General features: G+C 43.1%; 1 protein-coding gene across 2 annotated transcripts in view; it reads left to right on the forward strand.

Moving 5' to 3' along the window:
• The window catches only part of LOC115095825, a 99,662-nt gene that overhangs the window by 61,309 nt on the left and 22,738 nt on the right, over nt 1–15,615 (forward strand). The window contains exons 2-3 of one of the 2 annotated variants that reach the window (XM_029610034.1): nt 4,736–4,790; nt 6,016–6,144. In XM_029610034.1, coding sequence (XP_029465894.1) covers nt 4,752–4,790; nt 6,016–6,144 — 168 coding nt within the window. In that variant the 5' untranslated portion in view covers nt 4,736–4,751. The remainder of the gene's footprint in view (nt 1–4,735; nt 4,791–6,015; nt 6,145–15,615) is intronic. The other variant, XR_003857885.1, reaches the window with a different exon arrangement.

A 15,615-nucleotide genomic window follows, 5' to 3' on the forward strand; every position in this document is an offset into this window, starting at 1 on the left:
TATGCTCATCTACTCCAAGTAGGACAATCTCAACTGGGCAGACTAGATAGGCCAATTTGTTTTCTGCCATCATTTAATATGTTACTTTGTACTAGAAAGCTGTATCATATAAGAAGTGTTTCTTATTTCCTTTTTTGTTATAGCTTCTGTTAAGTGTCAAAACATCAGTTATACTACAAATTAAAACTTATGAGAGGGCAATTAATTCAAGACAACAATCTGACATCACTACAAGTAATTTATTTGGGACAGCGTTAGGACCTACAGATCAAAAATTTGTAGTAGCTCCCTGAACCTATTACCTTCCACATAGTTAGCAATCAAAAGATTGTACAGAAGCTTAATTTTTAAAATGTGATTTAGATAAATATATTAATGATTCATAGTTTTATGGATGAATCATAGTTTATAGTTGGGTCTAAAAGGTTGATTTTTATATATGAAGATATGAATATCTATTGGAGTGTTCAAGGCTTATACATATGGTTATTTTGATTAGGTGCTAGAATAAGTTTTACATCACTTTTTAAAAGTAGAACACCCAACAACAGTACATCTGTTGACAAGGACAATATATTTGTTCTCAACCTCATATCTGAAACTGGGCTGAGGGGAGTCAAGAAACTAAATAGATGAAGAAGTGGGCAAGAAATTAACAAAGTTCCAGCTCATTAAACAAAATATGCATGATAGCTTTTTTATTTTTTTTTTCATTGTGACATTAATATACGAGAACAGTTGTTGTTATGGTTCCTTTCAAATCATCACCTTTGTTTCTAACCTTGAAGTTAATTATTTTTACTTTGTGTGACCTAGTTATAGTTCTCTAAATTCAGCCACTAGAAGTACTTCATAACAGATGCATTTTATTGAAATTTTTAACTACATACAATATGAATATGATTGTGATTAAGGTTGTCGACAAGCAGAAGCCAATGGTTTTACACAGCACAGATATTTTGGAAACATATTCCACATGGGAAAAAAAAAGGTCTTGTATATCTTTTCTTTAAATCTGTGTGGTGTGACAAAACTAAAAAAATTAAAAGAGCAGCAGCTATTTTCTTGCCAGCAGGTAAGAAAGATTAGGTGACCATGGGAAGCCAATATAGTATTTTTAATCTACTAGAGAGCACTTCTAGATGACATTTAACAGAACTGCATACATGTCTTACATGGCATTTATGCATCATACGTCTCCTTTGCACTCCAGTATCATTCCTCTAAAGCCATATTAGAATAACCGGTGTGCCAAAAATTGAAAACACTTCATCAACAAAAGAAAATCACTGTAAAATACCAAAGCCAAGCTATGATTTCAAAATAATAATCAACTTGTTTTAACCTTTCATTTTACAAAATAACCTTTAATGTTTGTTGGATATTTAAAAAATCAATTCAGGAGTATGCCAACACAATAAAAAAAAAACCTGTAACAAATCAGTCTTCTAATAGCAATGTGGAAATCAATCAGAATAGTTGGTTTCATTGTATATCAGACTAAATGTACTTATTAATTTAAACAAGTATTGCTGTTTCTTGTCATGCAGTGGGAATTTGGGATGTGCACAAAATTTCTTTTGGTTTAGTTGCCATATTTTATTAGTTTTATTTGTTTCAGTTTGCAAATTAATTTGCGTATTTTATTATGTCATTTTATTTGTTGTTATTAAAATCAATGGGGAAAGAAATTATGAGTTCTAAATTTGAGGTATTCTATCCTAGTTTAATGAAACTTCCAGGTACGCATTAGCATTAGAGGGAACAGCTCTCCAAGACATGAAGAGTGGAGAAAAATGGCACCAATAGTGACCTAATCAGCCCAAGGCACTGTGAGCACGCAAAGCAGTTCCAGCAGGAGCAGGAATACCCCAAGGCACCAAGAGCATGAGAATTTAGCAGAAATAGTGGCATGCGTATCCCAAGGGACAAAAAAGGGATAAATGAGGCATATGAACACTTCAAGACACTAAGAAAGGGGAAAAAGTAACTAACAACACTGGTATGAACACTCCAAAGCACAATGAGCGTGGAAAAGTAGTACAAACAGTGGCATGATGACCCCAAGGCATTAAAAGAAGGGTAACAGACACTAAGAACAGTGACAAGAAGACTTCAAGGCACCAAAAACAGGATAAAAGTGGCACATGAACACCCAAAGACACCAGGAATGGGGCAAAGGGCAACAACAACAACAACAGTGGCATGAAGACCTCAAGGCACCAAAAGAAGTACAAAGGGCAACAACAACTGTGACATGAACAGCTCAAGGTTCCATGAGGGGGCAAAGTAGCACACAGAGTGGCATGAAGATCCTAATGTACCCAAAGAGGGGAAAGCAGTAAAAAGAGTGGGAAAAGCAACCCAAGGCATAGAGAGATGAGTATGGCAGCAACCACAGTGAAATCAGCATCCCAAAACACCATGAGGGGTATGGCAGCAAGCATAGTGGCTTGAATAACACCAGGCATAGGGTGAGGGTAAGGCATCAAAGAAAAGTGGAATCATCACTCTCGGGCACAGATTACAGACTGAGACAATAAGACGAGAGGCATCAACACAGCACGGCAGCACAGCATGTCCACCAAAAGAGGCAGGGCAGGAGGAGCAGGCCAGGCAGTAGCAAAAAAGAGTGGCAACTAGAACTATATAGTAAGGTGCTAAAGTCATCGGTTCAATGTAGCTGTGTACACAGTTCTCCCTGCAGAGGGAAGTTTATCTTATGCAAGACCAACTTTTTCCACGAACACTAGTGCCAGCTGTGAATAATGTGAACTCACGACATGCCCCGCCATGGAGAATACTTTTTCGCTAGGCATGCTGATTGCTGTGCAGAAAAGGAAATACTGGGTGATCTGAGTGATGTCTGGCCTGACTGCAGCCTTGTGGGCTCAGTATGTCAAGAGGTCTGATTCCATGACCTTAACCGGATCTTTGAGGCGGGGATGTGCATTGTTTGAACAGGTAAAATGTGATGAATAAATCCATTCTTGGTTTAGTTTGTTGTTTCTGAAACAAATGGACAGTGCCTCCAAATTTTCATGTCTTTTATCTTCAGATACATTCTAGTCTATGGGGCAAAGAAAGATGTAGTTTTTTATTAATGTATTTAATTCTAGATATTTGATATTCTGCTTTTTCCATATTAGCCTCAAAGTGGATTATAATCAAATAAAGGTATATAAGTGAAACATTTGTTCAAGGATCATGCGCATCCTTGAGCATCTCATGCGCATCTCAGGCATAGTGGGTATTTCCTTCGCTAGCAAATAGATTGGGGAAAGGCCTGGATGAACAGCCATGCCTTTGTTTTCATCCAGAGGGTAAGGTAGGATGGTTCAAGGTGAATGGATAGTATTACCTCATTTAAGATTTTGGGTGTGTTGCACCTTAGACTGAGGTGGGGTTGACACAAATCGTAGGCGAGGACCTATGGGTCCCCACCATCGGCAGGTGGAGTGGGCTGATGGGCAGAGGCTGCTGGAGCTTCATCTATACCAGCCCTCGTTCCCTGCGGGTTGAGCCTTTGGGTGCCAAGGCCGGCAGGACTTAGGTGGGCCTCGAGGTTGGACACAGGAGAAGTTGGTTCAGCCCAGAGACAGCAGGCGATAGATGGCGTGGTCCTACTCTGGACTGGGTTAGGTACTGGAACACGGGCGCCAAAGGAACAGAAGCTGACTGGGGGCGCTCGAGCAAAGGTAGACCGAAGCCTATAAAGTCCACGTCCAGGGAGTAGGCTAGGAGAGGCATCACTGACAGGCTTGGATCAGGGCCAGCGGCACTGCAAGGATCATGGCAAGCAATGCTGAGATCTGATCACAAAGAAATCAATAGTTTGGGTCAATCAAAGTAATGGTCTGATCACAAAGAAGTCAATAGTGTTGGTCAATCAAAGCAATGGTCAATGTCTGGAGATAGGCAGTAGCGTAGTCAGGCGAAGCGAAGTCAAAGTCCGTGTAGTCAATCCAAAACATAGACAGGGCAGGAATGAGGAGAACTGGAACCAGGAACAACGAGGCTCGGGATGAGGTGTAGAGACAAATCTCTAGTAGCAATGAGTACTCGAGTAGCGAGGAGACCTGTTGCAAAGGCAACGCTAAGGAACGAGGCCTGAGCTTAAATACACTAAAAAGTTTGACGTCATCATCCGGGGCCGCGGCCAAGTTCCCTCCACGGGCCCTTCATAAGGATCAGTGATGCATGCGCGCGCTCCTAGGGAGGTGCGCATGCACCTCCCTAGGAGCGCGCGCATGCATCACTGCGCGCATGCAACCTTGTCAGGTTCTCTCCGCGGGCCACGCGGAGAAGCCTGACAAGGAAAGATATCTTGACCTGAAACACTGGGGACTTTGGCGGATCTGGAGGCACCAGGGGAGGCCCAAGGTCGGAGCTGGCGGCCCACCGCCGTTAGCGAGGAAGAACCAGAAGCTGGAGTCCATGTAAGAAGGTGAGAGGACCGTGCCACGGGTCTGCTGCGGACGGCACGCGTAACAGGCTGTGTAACAACTAAAGGCCCAAATTCTTGTACTGATTCAATTTTACAGATGTTAGAGGGGTGAAGTGAGAAGCGCCTTTCTGGTGGGGGTGTAGAAAGTAAGAAGAGGGGTTAGGTATTCAAGAGCCTGCTTATTTACACATTTAAAGAGAAAGCAAATAATTTTGAATTTAATTGTGGTTTCTATTGGGAGCCAGTGCAGTTTTACTTATTATTATTTTTATTTTTTTTCTCTCAAAGCCAGAGAGTTGCTAGGATGGCAAGGAATAAGGAAGGATGCGGAGGACCAATCAAGGTGAAGCATTTTTTCAATCTATCCCAATGTGACTTCCTTATTCATTTTTAGCCTGAAACTGAAAGAGAAACTTAACTTTGAGAAATCACCAATTTGTTCAGAGTCATTTCTCTGTTGCATTTCAGACAGAGAGGTTCTAAAGCTCTTTCGCAGAGTTGAAAAAAAAGTTTATAGAAAGATTTAGATAGGAGCAAGGAAGGTGGGCTGTTGCCTGTTGTCAATGCTACTGTATCATAGGAGATACTGTAATTTCTCTGGTGACTGTTACATGGTTATATAGTATCAACAGGGGTAACATTGCTACAAACAGAAAATGGAGATAATTTTCAAAAGCATTTACACACATAAAACTGTGTTTCATGCTTGTAAATGGACTTTTGAAAATTGTTACTTTTATGCGTGCAACTCCTTTGAAAATTCACTCCATAGGGCTGAATTTTCAAAAGATTTTATGTGCATAAATGGATTTAAAGGAAGTAATTTACAAGCATTTACATGCTTAAAACTGGGTTTTACATATGTGAATGCACTTTATTCATGTACATAATGTGCCTGTTAGTGAAAAGAGTTTGTTTTGTTGTTATTGAAATCTAAACCCTTTTTAGTTTAATATAATAAAAAATCCTATAACTCAATAGAAGAGAAAAAAGAATGACATCATGGTTTAAAGGCACACACTTCTTTTTTTAACTCCTAATGCTTAACAAAAATGAGATAATGGATCTGACTGAAGGTCCATCAAGCCCGGTGTCTTGTTTCCAACAGTGGCCAATCAGATTACATGCACCTGGTAAGATCCCAAACAGTAAATGGATCCCATGCTGCTATAGCGCATGGTAATCAACTCATCAAAGATGGACATATGACATTGCAAAGACTGCAGCAAGAACCTGTTGGTCTTGCAAAGTGCTGACTATGTGACTTTAGTAAGTGAACTGTGTCAAATCCCGGACATCGGAAGCACCAGCTATCAGACGACTAGTAAACTCTGCTGAATTAGATGAATTCCAGTATCTTGCATGAACAGTACCAGTTATATGATATCATGGCAACTAAGCGACAGTTCCCGAAAGAGGTTACTTGCTAACCAACTCACTTAGACACACACATAGCTATACATAACTGTAGTAATAATTTTCTATAATAATGCAATAGCAACCAGATATAAGATAAATTCACAGCACTAGTGACAAGACTAACAACAACATACACTCAACTGCTGCAGCATCCAGAGCACAAGCAGCATCATCATCATCAGATGCAGCAAGAGAGAGAGAAAGAGAGACCTACGCCAGAGAACTTCAGGACATCTGGGAAAAGACAGATGGCTGCTGGCATTTCCCAGTTCCAGCTTGTGGGTGAGAGATTTCCATGAAGGGTGGGATTTGTATATGTGGTTTTCCTATTTTAAAACAGAGCTGCTCACACATTAAAAGGGCAGACACAAGGAGTTTTAAGGTAACAGGCTACCAAAAACTACCTTGCTGTACAGTGATAGGTTTGAGTTGGACTGGGGTCACTGAGATTGTCATAATGATGTGTGATGATATATCTTGTCTGCTCCTATGAAATATACAGGGTGGCCCATGGAAAAGTAGCCTGCCTCCAATATCAGTACATTGGAAACAGGCTACTTTTCCATGGGCCATTGTCAGGAAGCTATGTTAATAAACCTGGGTGACTTTTTATCTTTTTCTGCCTAGCAGTATGGTTTATTTTTTGCTGTATTTGGTGTAGGATAGGGCCTTGAGATAAGCAAAAGAAGTTTATTAAGGTAATCTTGCACCAATAAGGGGAAGAAATTTGGGTGGCTGAATTTAAGACAATTTGCCAGTGTTTCTTCCTGCACAGTTTACAAATATACTGGGATGTTTTGACCCTCAAACCAAAACATTTTTAAAAAACAATGTAGAGGGCATAACATTTTTCTCAAAGACAATTATTAGGAAAATTCCAGCAATGGGAGGTTCCAAGGCGGGTCCATTTCTTATAGACTGGATCAGTGATGTCTCTGTAGCTGACTCGGTGAGTCACACGACAGGAAGTGAGGAAGCAACGTCAAAGAGTTGGAAAAAGATTCAGTGGGGATCCTATGATATCCAGATTATAGAAGGATTCCTGTATTCCAAGGGTTGAAAAAGAAGGGAAGACCTTGCTAATTTGCTGGTACACTCATCAGGTAGCGTATTATTATTTCAGAGGGGGAGAAGAGGTTTTTTCTGGAATCAAAGGGTTTCTAGAGGAAAAGATACTTTTAGAAGAACTAGATGGAATCCCTAAGTCCTGTCACAGTACTCAAGCGGGTTGAGGATTTGTTTTTGGTCCTTTGGGAGTATGCTGAAATTATTCCTGGATAAAGATTGTTTCTAATTTTGTTCATTATGTTGTTTTGTTTTTTTGAATTATTTTTGTACATGCTGACTGATTCTATTCAGTAAACTTTGTTCTTTGTTTAGAACATATCTTGTGTGGACAGATTTTGTTTTCAGCATGATCCTCTGGGCCTCATTTGTGAATCCTTTCCCCCACGGAAGGAATCTGTGCATTTTCTAGATGCTGCACCAAGTTTTTCTGTGCTCTGCAGTTTTGGAAAGTGACCCTATTATAAAGAGGGGCTACAAATTAAAAAAAAAAAAGTGAAACCTTCTCCTCCCACCCTGCCGATCCTCTGGCCTAGTTCCTTGCTGTGCTGTTCTGCCACTGTTACTGCCTGGATTGCTCCTGTCTCTTTCGTGGTGCCTTGGGGAATTCCTGCCATTGTTGGTACAGCTTTATCCTATCATGGTGCCTTAGAGTGTTCACGCCATTGTTATTGCCCTTTGCCCCTTGCTCTTCTCGTGGTGCCTTGGTATGTTCTTGCTATTTTTTATTTTGCTTTTCCCCTCTCTTGGTGACTTGGGTGTTTGTGTGTCACTGTTGGTGCCTTTCTTCCCTCTTTTGGTGCCTTATGGTCTTAATTCCACTGTTATTTATGCCATTTGCCCTTCTCTTAGTGGGTTGGGGCGTTCATGCCACTGTTGCCTCCTTTCCCTTCTCTCTTGATGCCTTTGTGTGTACATATGCTGGTTTGCCCCTCTTTCAGTGCCTTAGGATTTTGGTGAGGAGCTCCCACCTAAGTTTCAGCACCCAGGAATCACTCTGGCATACTTGTCACCAAAGTTAAAAATAGCACCTCAAAATTAATAAAATGACCTGTTTTGGTGGTGGTCATCAGATTGTGCGACTGTCTTAATCTGACCACAAACAAAGTGATCTAAAAATTGTTTATTTAAAAAGATATTCAACCTGTTGTGCACAGACTAGAAAGTTAACAAAAAAAAAAACTCAGAAATTTCTTTTGGTGGTGGTAGTCACCAGGAAGGAATACATTACTGCATGTTAGACCCTTACTATGGTTTAAAATCTTTTCATTTTTAACATATTAATAAAAATGGTTGAGGAGGTGGCTGGGAAAGATTTACACAAGTATGAATTAGTGTGTGACATCTGGTGGAGATGGGGATATGTGTGTGAGTGATTTTGAAGCATTTGGTTATTTTTATTTGGTGTTTTTTGTGGTAATTTTGTATAGTTTATTTTAATTGATTTTACCATAACAATTCAAAGTAATGGGGCTGAGGTGAGGAAACAAGGTCCGTCAGCTCAAAAGTTGGTCCAAGCTCAGAATTCTGAAGCCATTACCATGGAGACGCCATGGCAACTCCATGGTATCCAAACACATGCCTGATGCTAAGGTGTAAAGTGGTTTGAAGAATTATTCTTCATTTGGGCAAAGCACTGTAATGATCTAATTATCTCTATTCAGGAAAGTTTTAAAGATCTCTAAATTTCCTTTTTGTCATATTTATTTGTACCAAGGTATTTTTGAGTCATGAATTCCTTGAAATAGGATAGAAACTATTTTACATGACATCATTAGAATAATCACTCAACTACCACACATCCAAATGAGAGGGAATAGAATTCAGTCCTATTACCACAATATATTTCAGCCAAGAGACAATATCATAGGCAAGTGCTCAGCGATTGTAATCTACTGTCTCTCGCCCGCAATGGGCCTCAGGCAGTCTTCAGCCTTGTGAGCAGGTCTCTTATAATCATTTATTGGCTCGTGCTATAACACCATTTTTTCAAAATTTTTTTTTATTACCAATAATTAAACACCATTTTATTAAGACATCTATCATCTTGTTTAAACATCTACTATTTTTTAAACCATATAACTGTTAAAACCATATAACTGTGTTAAAATGGAATTCGATATCATTGGAATAATGACATCACTAATAGAAAAATACAGTGTTAGCTGACAGTTTAGAACACTCTGAGAGATTGAAACTTCTAAAGTGTTGCGCGCCCTGTCCACGCTCGGCCCGTGCACGGGCCTGCTCACCTCTCCGACTCCTCTGCAGGTCCTAGGTTGGCCTGTCCAGCAGCAGGCGCAAGCTCCTCCAGGCTTCGGCGTCCCGCTGAGGCGGTTGCCATGGGCCTTCCTCAGCGCACCAGGCCTCACGCCGGGGCTCGGCGTCCTTCGTGACGTCGGCCCCACCCCTAGGCGTGAGCGCGCGGACCGCCTGGTCCCTTTTAGGGCCAGGGGCGGGTACTAGCTCCACAGCGTGCCCTGATTGAATGCAGTATTAAAGGAAGTGCCTGCCTGCACTTCCTTGCCTTGGCAATCGGGTCGACACCGTGTGTGTACTAGTTTGCCTCCGTGTCTCATCGCCTGTTCCAGTCTTGTTCCAGTCTCATTCCAGTCTTGTTCCAGTCCTGTTCCAGCGTCCTTCCATTCCAGTGTCCTCCTGTTCCAGCGTCCTTCTGTTCCAGCGTCCATCTGGTCCTACGTCCCCCCAGGTAGTACCTATTGGACTGACTCTCTGGTACTGACCTCTGCCTATTCTTGACTACGCTGATCGCTGCCCGGATACTGACCTCTGCCTGTCTTCTCGACCACGTCTGACTTCTGGAACCTGACCTCTGCATTGGCTGACTACTCTCGGACTGACCTTTGGAACTTTACCTCTGCTATTACTGACCCTGCCTCCTTGATTCTGGCCCTGCTCCAAGCCTTGTCATCTCAGACACTGTTCAGGCCTTCTCTGGTCCTCCAGACCTCCTACCTTGACGTCGACTGCGCACCCTTGATCCTGGTGGGCACACCATTGAACTTCCTTTCTGGGAGACCCTGCGAGGCCCACCTAAGGCCAAGTGGCCCGGGTCCCCAAGGGCTCCACCTGGGGGGACCGTGGGCTTCCAGTGATGAAGCTCCAGCTAGCCTCTGTCTCTTCCTGTGCTCCGCCTCTTGGTGGCAGGTTCTCCCTGGGTCCGACCAGGGAGCCTATCAGCACTGCTCCAGAACAAGGGTCCACCTCCAGGTGCAAGATAAAGCCTGCTTCTAAGGCCTAGCTATAGTATTAAAAAAAAAAATCACTCAGACTAGTCAGGAAATACATAGGGATGTGTGTGTATGACTGAGAAATAGCATTTGAATATAAAAAAAAACTTTCAAAAGGTAAGAAAAAGCAGTGGTAGTTAAAAATAAGAAGTTGACAATCTGTGTATTAGTTGGCAAAATTAGATGCTTGAAAGGAAGAATTGAAAATAAATTGATGCTATAAAAGAATTCAACACTAAAGAATGAAGACAGAAATTGGAGTTCTTTAAAGAACAAAAGTCCTATAGATCACAAGCTGGTTTATCCTGATATAAAGGATAAGGAACAGGGCATAGCTCATTATAGGCTGTCCATCCTGTACATAAAGGAAAAAGGAACTAGCTATTATTTTATTTATGCACAACATATCAAATCTGATAAAGCCTGTTGACCATTTTGAATTACAAAGGAAAACTACCAAAGCAAAAATATAAAATATCCCTGACTGTGAATACAGGTATAATAATAAATCCTTTAGATTAATGAATTTGAAGTTTCTTTATCGGTATTTTAATAAGAATAATGTAGGAAGATTGAGAAAGAGTGAATGCATGTATGTATTAATACTTAAGCATCCACTGACATGTTGCAAACTATACATTCTGCAGATATAAAAGCAAAGTATCTTGCCTATAATAGTGCACATCAGCTTATGGTGTTATTTAAGTTACCTTAAACACAGCTACCTCTTAGTACTTATAGGTTGGAATCTGATTATTTATTTTATATAGTTAGTTTACCAGTTCACTAAGACGGTAACTTTTAAACCAGCGTGCACACTTGCACACGTTCATCGGCCCATGGCCAGGGACATAGACATTTTATAACATACACACATGTTATAAAATCTGTTGGCCGTGTCCACATTTGGGTGGCATGCGGGGGGGGGGGGGGTGTTGAATTTTAGTAAATTACACGCGGCGATGCAATTGGGTCTTCCCCAGTTCCCTCCCAGTCCACAGCAATTAAGGAGCAGACTGGGAGGGAACTTCCTTAACCCCCTGCCTAACCTTCCTTCCCTTTCCCCTCTCCACCTCTCCACCTCGACCCCTAATACCTACCTAGCTACCCTACAATTTGCCGGCTGGCTGCTGGGGCATGCTTCCCCAGTAAAGTGGCTAATGGCCGCTGTCCCGGCTGGCCTCCATTCTGCTCCTCCCTGCACAGACCCCAACCCCGGCCCACCCCTTTTTCAGGGCCCGGCACTTGTGTGTGTTGTTGCGCCCGGTAGCAGACAGCTGCGACCTCTGCTGGTCACCTCTCTGGTCACCAGCAATTTTCAAAGCCATGGCGGCCTCAGCCTGTAAACGCCGCCTTCCTTGGCATTCCTGCCATCTTGAATCGGGGATTACCTAGGGCACGCGCGTGCTAGCCAGGCCCTCTCTTATTCACGTTATGGCGGGAACCTCGGGGGCATCCCCTCCACATGACGTCACCCACCAGTGTATTTAATTCATCCAGCCTATGCTTCCTACGAGTTAGCACGGACTTTCTTCCGGCTTATGCCATCCTCTTGGAGACGCCTTACTTTGCTACTCTGAACTCGTTCCTCAACTCCTGGACTTAGAACACCTTAGGTACCCACTCCTCGGGGGCCTTGTCACGTTCTGGCTATCCACTCCTCAGAGGGCCTTCCTGCCTGGAGATTCCATCTATCCTTGTTCAGGATCCTGTCTAGTTCAGCCTTGTGAGTACTCTGCTCATTTCTACCATCTTGCTGAAGGAACCGCCAGTGTACCCTGTGCGGCCACTACTGTGCTCATCTCAGCTACATTCTTCTACACTTTGGAGTGAGTACCGTCATCTACCTGGATGGACCCTCTACCTGGATAACATCAAGCTAGGTGGAGAGAACATTGCACAAATATCATCTTTGGGTGAGTTTCCTCTCTCCGAAGGTCATCAAATCTTCACAAGAGACCACTGTTCTGTTCGTATGTCTTACGTTGAATGTCAAAGTGGCCCCTAACCCCCTACACTAATACATAAACCTCACCTAGAATTACTAGGTGGGCCTCCCATAGGGATATAAATACCAATCTAGGGAGAGGGAATTATGGCTAGGGACTCACACTCTCTCTCTCTCTCTCTTGTCTGAGCTCCCTGGGACCATTAAAAATGGTCCCCCAGTGGTTGTATGCAGGAACATTATCGCAATTTGCGCTAACTTAGCTCTTCGCATAGGTATTAGCACAAATTGGAATAAACTGTCTATTAGCATAAAACACGCCCCTTTTGCTCTAGCATGCGATACTTATCTCATTTTGATAAATCCAGGCCTCAGTTTGTTAGCAAACGAAGGGCAGGCTAAATACCCGGATGGCGTGACATCACTCGGAGGGGCCGCCTCCGAGGTTCCCACCATGACGTGGATAAAGATGTGGGTGGCGTGCGTGTGAGCACCCTTGGAGGCCCTCAGGAGAAACATGGCGAACACCGTCGCTGTAGCCATTCTGGGGATGCCGTAGAGAGCTGCAAGATGATGCGGCAGCAGCCATCTTCCCAAGGCTAATGGAGAGAGAAGGAAGAAAGGTTAGGCACAGAGGTCGAAGCCGTCTGAGATCGATGGACGCAACACACGCTGCGGGCCACTACCGGATCTACCTTGAGAGGTGTGTCATCGGGAGAGGAGTTCCTGGCGTAACCCTCTCTGCAGGCAACTACCAGGGATATCATCTTTGAGCAACCCTCTACTCTGGACTGTGTTTAACTTCACTTGGTGGGTATTACCCACGTTCCAGTCTAATAAAGTCTCTTACTTCTGTGTCTGTCTCAGCTGAGGCCACGCCTATTGTAGTGAGTCCTCACAGAACTCCTCCCTGTGGGTGGAGTCAGCTTTCACTACGATCCAGGGACCACAACCATACTGGATAATAACGTGTATCATGATTTACGCGCATGGCTGGGCCCTTTTGAAAATGCACATGGTGCACACAGGGCCCGGTCACATGCATAAGTCCCAGTTTTTACACATGTGGCCCTTTGAAAATTCTCCCTATATTGAGCATCCATCTAGTTTATTATAAGATTATTATGGGAAAAAGAAGTTAGTTTTTCTTTTTAAGTTCTTAAAGATAAGTTAGTAGGTGCTTAATTTAAGATGACGGGTTCAAGAGAGGAAGAACTAGAGTCAACGCAAGCAAACAGCACATCCTAGCATCATACTCAATTCCACCAAAGCCGCTCATCATCCTGGGGTCCAAGATTCAATGCCCACTAACAGCGAGCTCTAGCTCCACCCCCAAGCTGCTGCAGCAAGGGATTAATAGCTAAGTATCTACCAACAAACAAAAACAATTTGTAGTGACAGAATCAGAAGTAGAGGAAAGAAAATAATATACACAATAGAAATAGAAATATCTTACCTGAATTAGAATCTATTGCATTCAGAGGAAAATCTTTGATTTCCTGTAAAAGATTTGATGCAAAAAATCAGTTTTTAATTGAAAGCCTAGAATATTTTGCATAACAGTAATAAAGTAGAAAATATGAAGAATATACTTATCTAAATATAGTTCTTTAACTTTTTATGAGAACCAGTTTCTCTAATTGTTCCAGTGGCCTATCCTGCTAAAGATATTGCAAGATATTATTAGTACATAGTAGGGATGTGAATCGTGTGCCCGATCGTTTTAACGATCGGGTTCGGCTGGGGGGAATCTGATCGTTACGAGATGTGAATTGGAATCGGTTCCGATTCCAATTCACATCACTAATTTTTTTTTGTGAGGCCCGCGCCAATAAAAAAAACCCCACCCCGACCCTTTAAAATTACCCCCTTAGCCTCCCCCCCAAAACGTTTTACAGATACCTGGTGGTCCAGGGGGGCCACGGGCAGCGATCTCCCGTTCCCACGCTATCAGCTGCACTAAAATAAATGGCGCCGATGGCCCTTTGCCCTTACCATGTGACAGGGCAAAGGTAGCGCCGGTGCCATTTTGAATATTGGCAATACGGCCCGCGTGCAGGAGATCGCTCTCAGACCCCCGCTGGACCCCCAGGGACTTTTGGCCAGCTTGGGGGGGCCTCCTATGACATAGTGAGGGCAAAGGTAGCGCCAGCGCCATTTTGAATACTGGCAATACGGCCGGAGTGCAGGAGGTCGCTCCCGGACCACCGCTGGACTTTTGGGAAGTCTTGTGGGGGTCAGGAGGCCCCCCAAGCTGGCCAAAAGTCCCTGGGGGTCCAGCGGGGGTCCGGGAGCGATCTCCTGCACACGGGCCATATTGCCAATATTCAAAATGGCGCCGGCGCTACCTTTGCCCTGTCACATGGTAAGGGCAAAGGGCCATCGGTGCCATTTTTTTTAGCGCAGCTGATAGGGTGGAAACAGGAGATCGCTGCCCGCGGCCCCCCTGGACCACCAGGTATGTGTAAAAAGTTTTTGGGGGGGTGTCGGGAGAGTGGGGGAGGCTAAGGGGGTAACTTTAAAGGGTCGGGTGGGGTTTTTTTTATCGGGCCATCGGCGCCATTTATATTAGTGGCAGCCAAAATGGCACCGATGGCCCGAGAGCGGGAGATCACGCTGGGACCCCCCCACTGGACCACCAGGTAATTTAAAACATTTTGGGGGGGTTCGGGAGGGTGGGGGATTTGTTTTAAAGGGTCGGGTGGGTTTTAGGGTTGTTTTGGTGTGCCGGTTTTCCCACCCTCCCCCTCCCCCGATTTACGATTTTTCACGATAAATTGGGGGAATTTCGATTGTATCGCGACTCTAACGATTTTTGACGATTTAAAATATATCTGACGATTTTTTTAAATCGTCAAAAAATGATTCACATCCCTAGTACATAGTGCAAAACATTTAACAATGCTATTTCATTTCATTGTTGCTGAATTGAACCATTACGTGTTATATATGCTAACCAAACTTATATTTCAAACATTTAAAGCTGAAGTTTTACTCCACCTGTTAGTTCAGCTCTGTTTAATAAAACACCATTTGAAAGGACTGATGTAATAAGACCCATGCTGAAATTGGTGCAAATTTTCTGCACATATTTGTTTTAGCACACGTGGCAAAAGCTGGCATCTCTGCAAGATGTAACAAGGGGACTACATGCAAATTAGATATGTGGAAAAAATGTGGGCTTCTCCAGGAACTTGTCCAAATCTTTTTTAAACCCAGCTAAGCTAATTGCCTTAACCACATCCTCTGGCAACAAATTCTAGAGCTTAATTGTGTGTTAATTGAAAAAGATTTTTCTCTGATTTGTTTTAAATGTGCTACTTGCTAACTTCATAGAATGCCCCCTAGTTTTTTTTATTATCTGAAAGAGTAAACAACCGATTCACATTTATCCATTCTAGTTCTCTCATGATTTTGTAGACTTCCATCATATCCCCCTCAGCCGTTTCTTCTTGAAGCTGAACAGCCATAACGTCTTTAGCCTT

Source organism: Rhinatrema bivittatum, chromosome 7, assembly GCF_901001135.1.
Source record: "Rhinatrema bivittatum chromosome 7, aRhiBiv1.1, whole genome shotgun sequence".
Classification (NCBI taxonomy): domain Eukaryota; kingdom Metazoa; phylum Chordata; class Amphibia; order Gymnophiona; family Rhinatrematidae; genus Rhinatrema; species Rhinatrema bivittatum.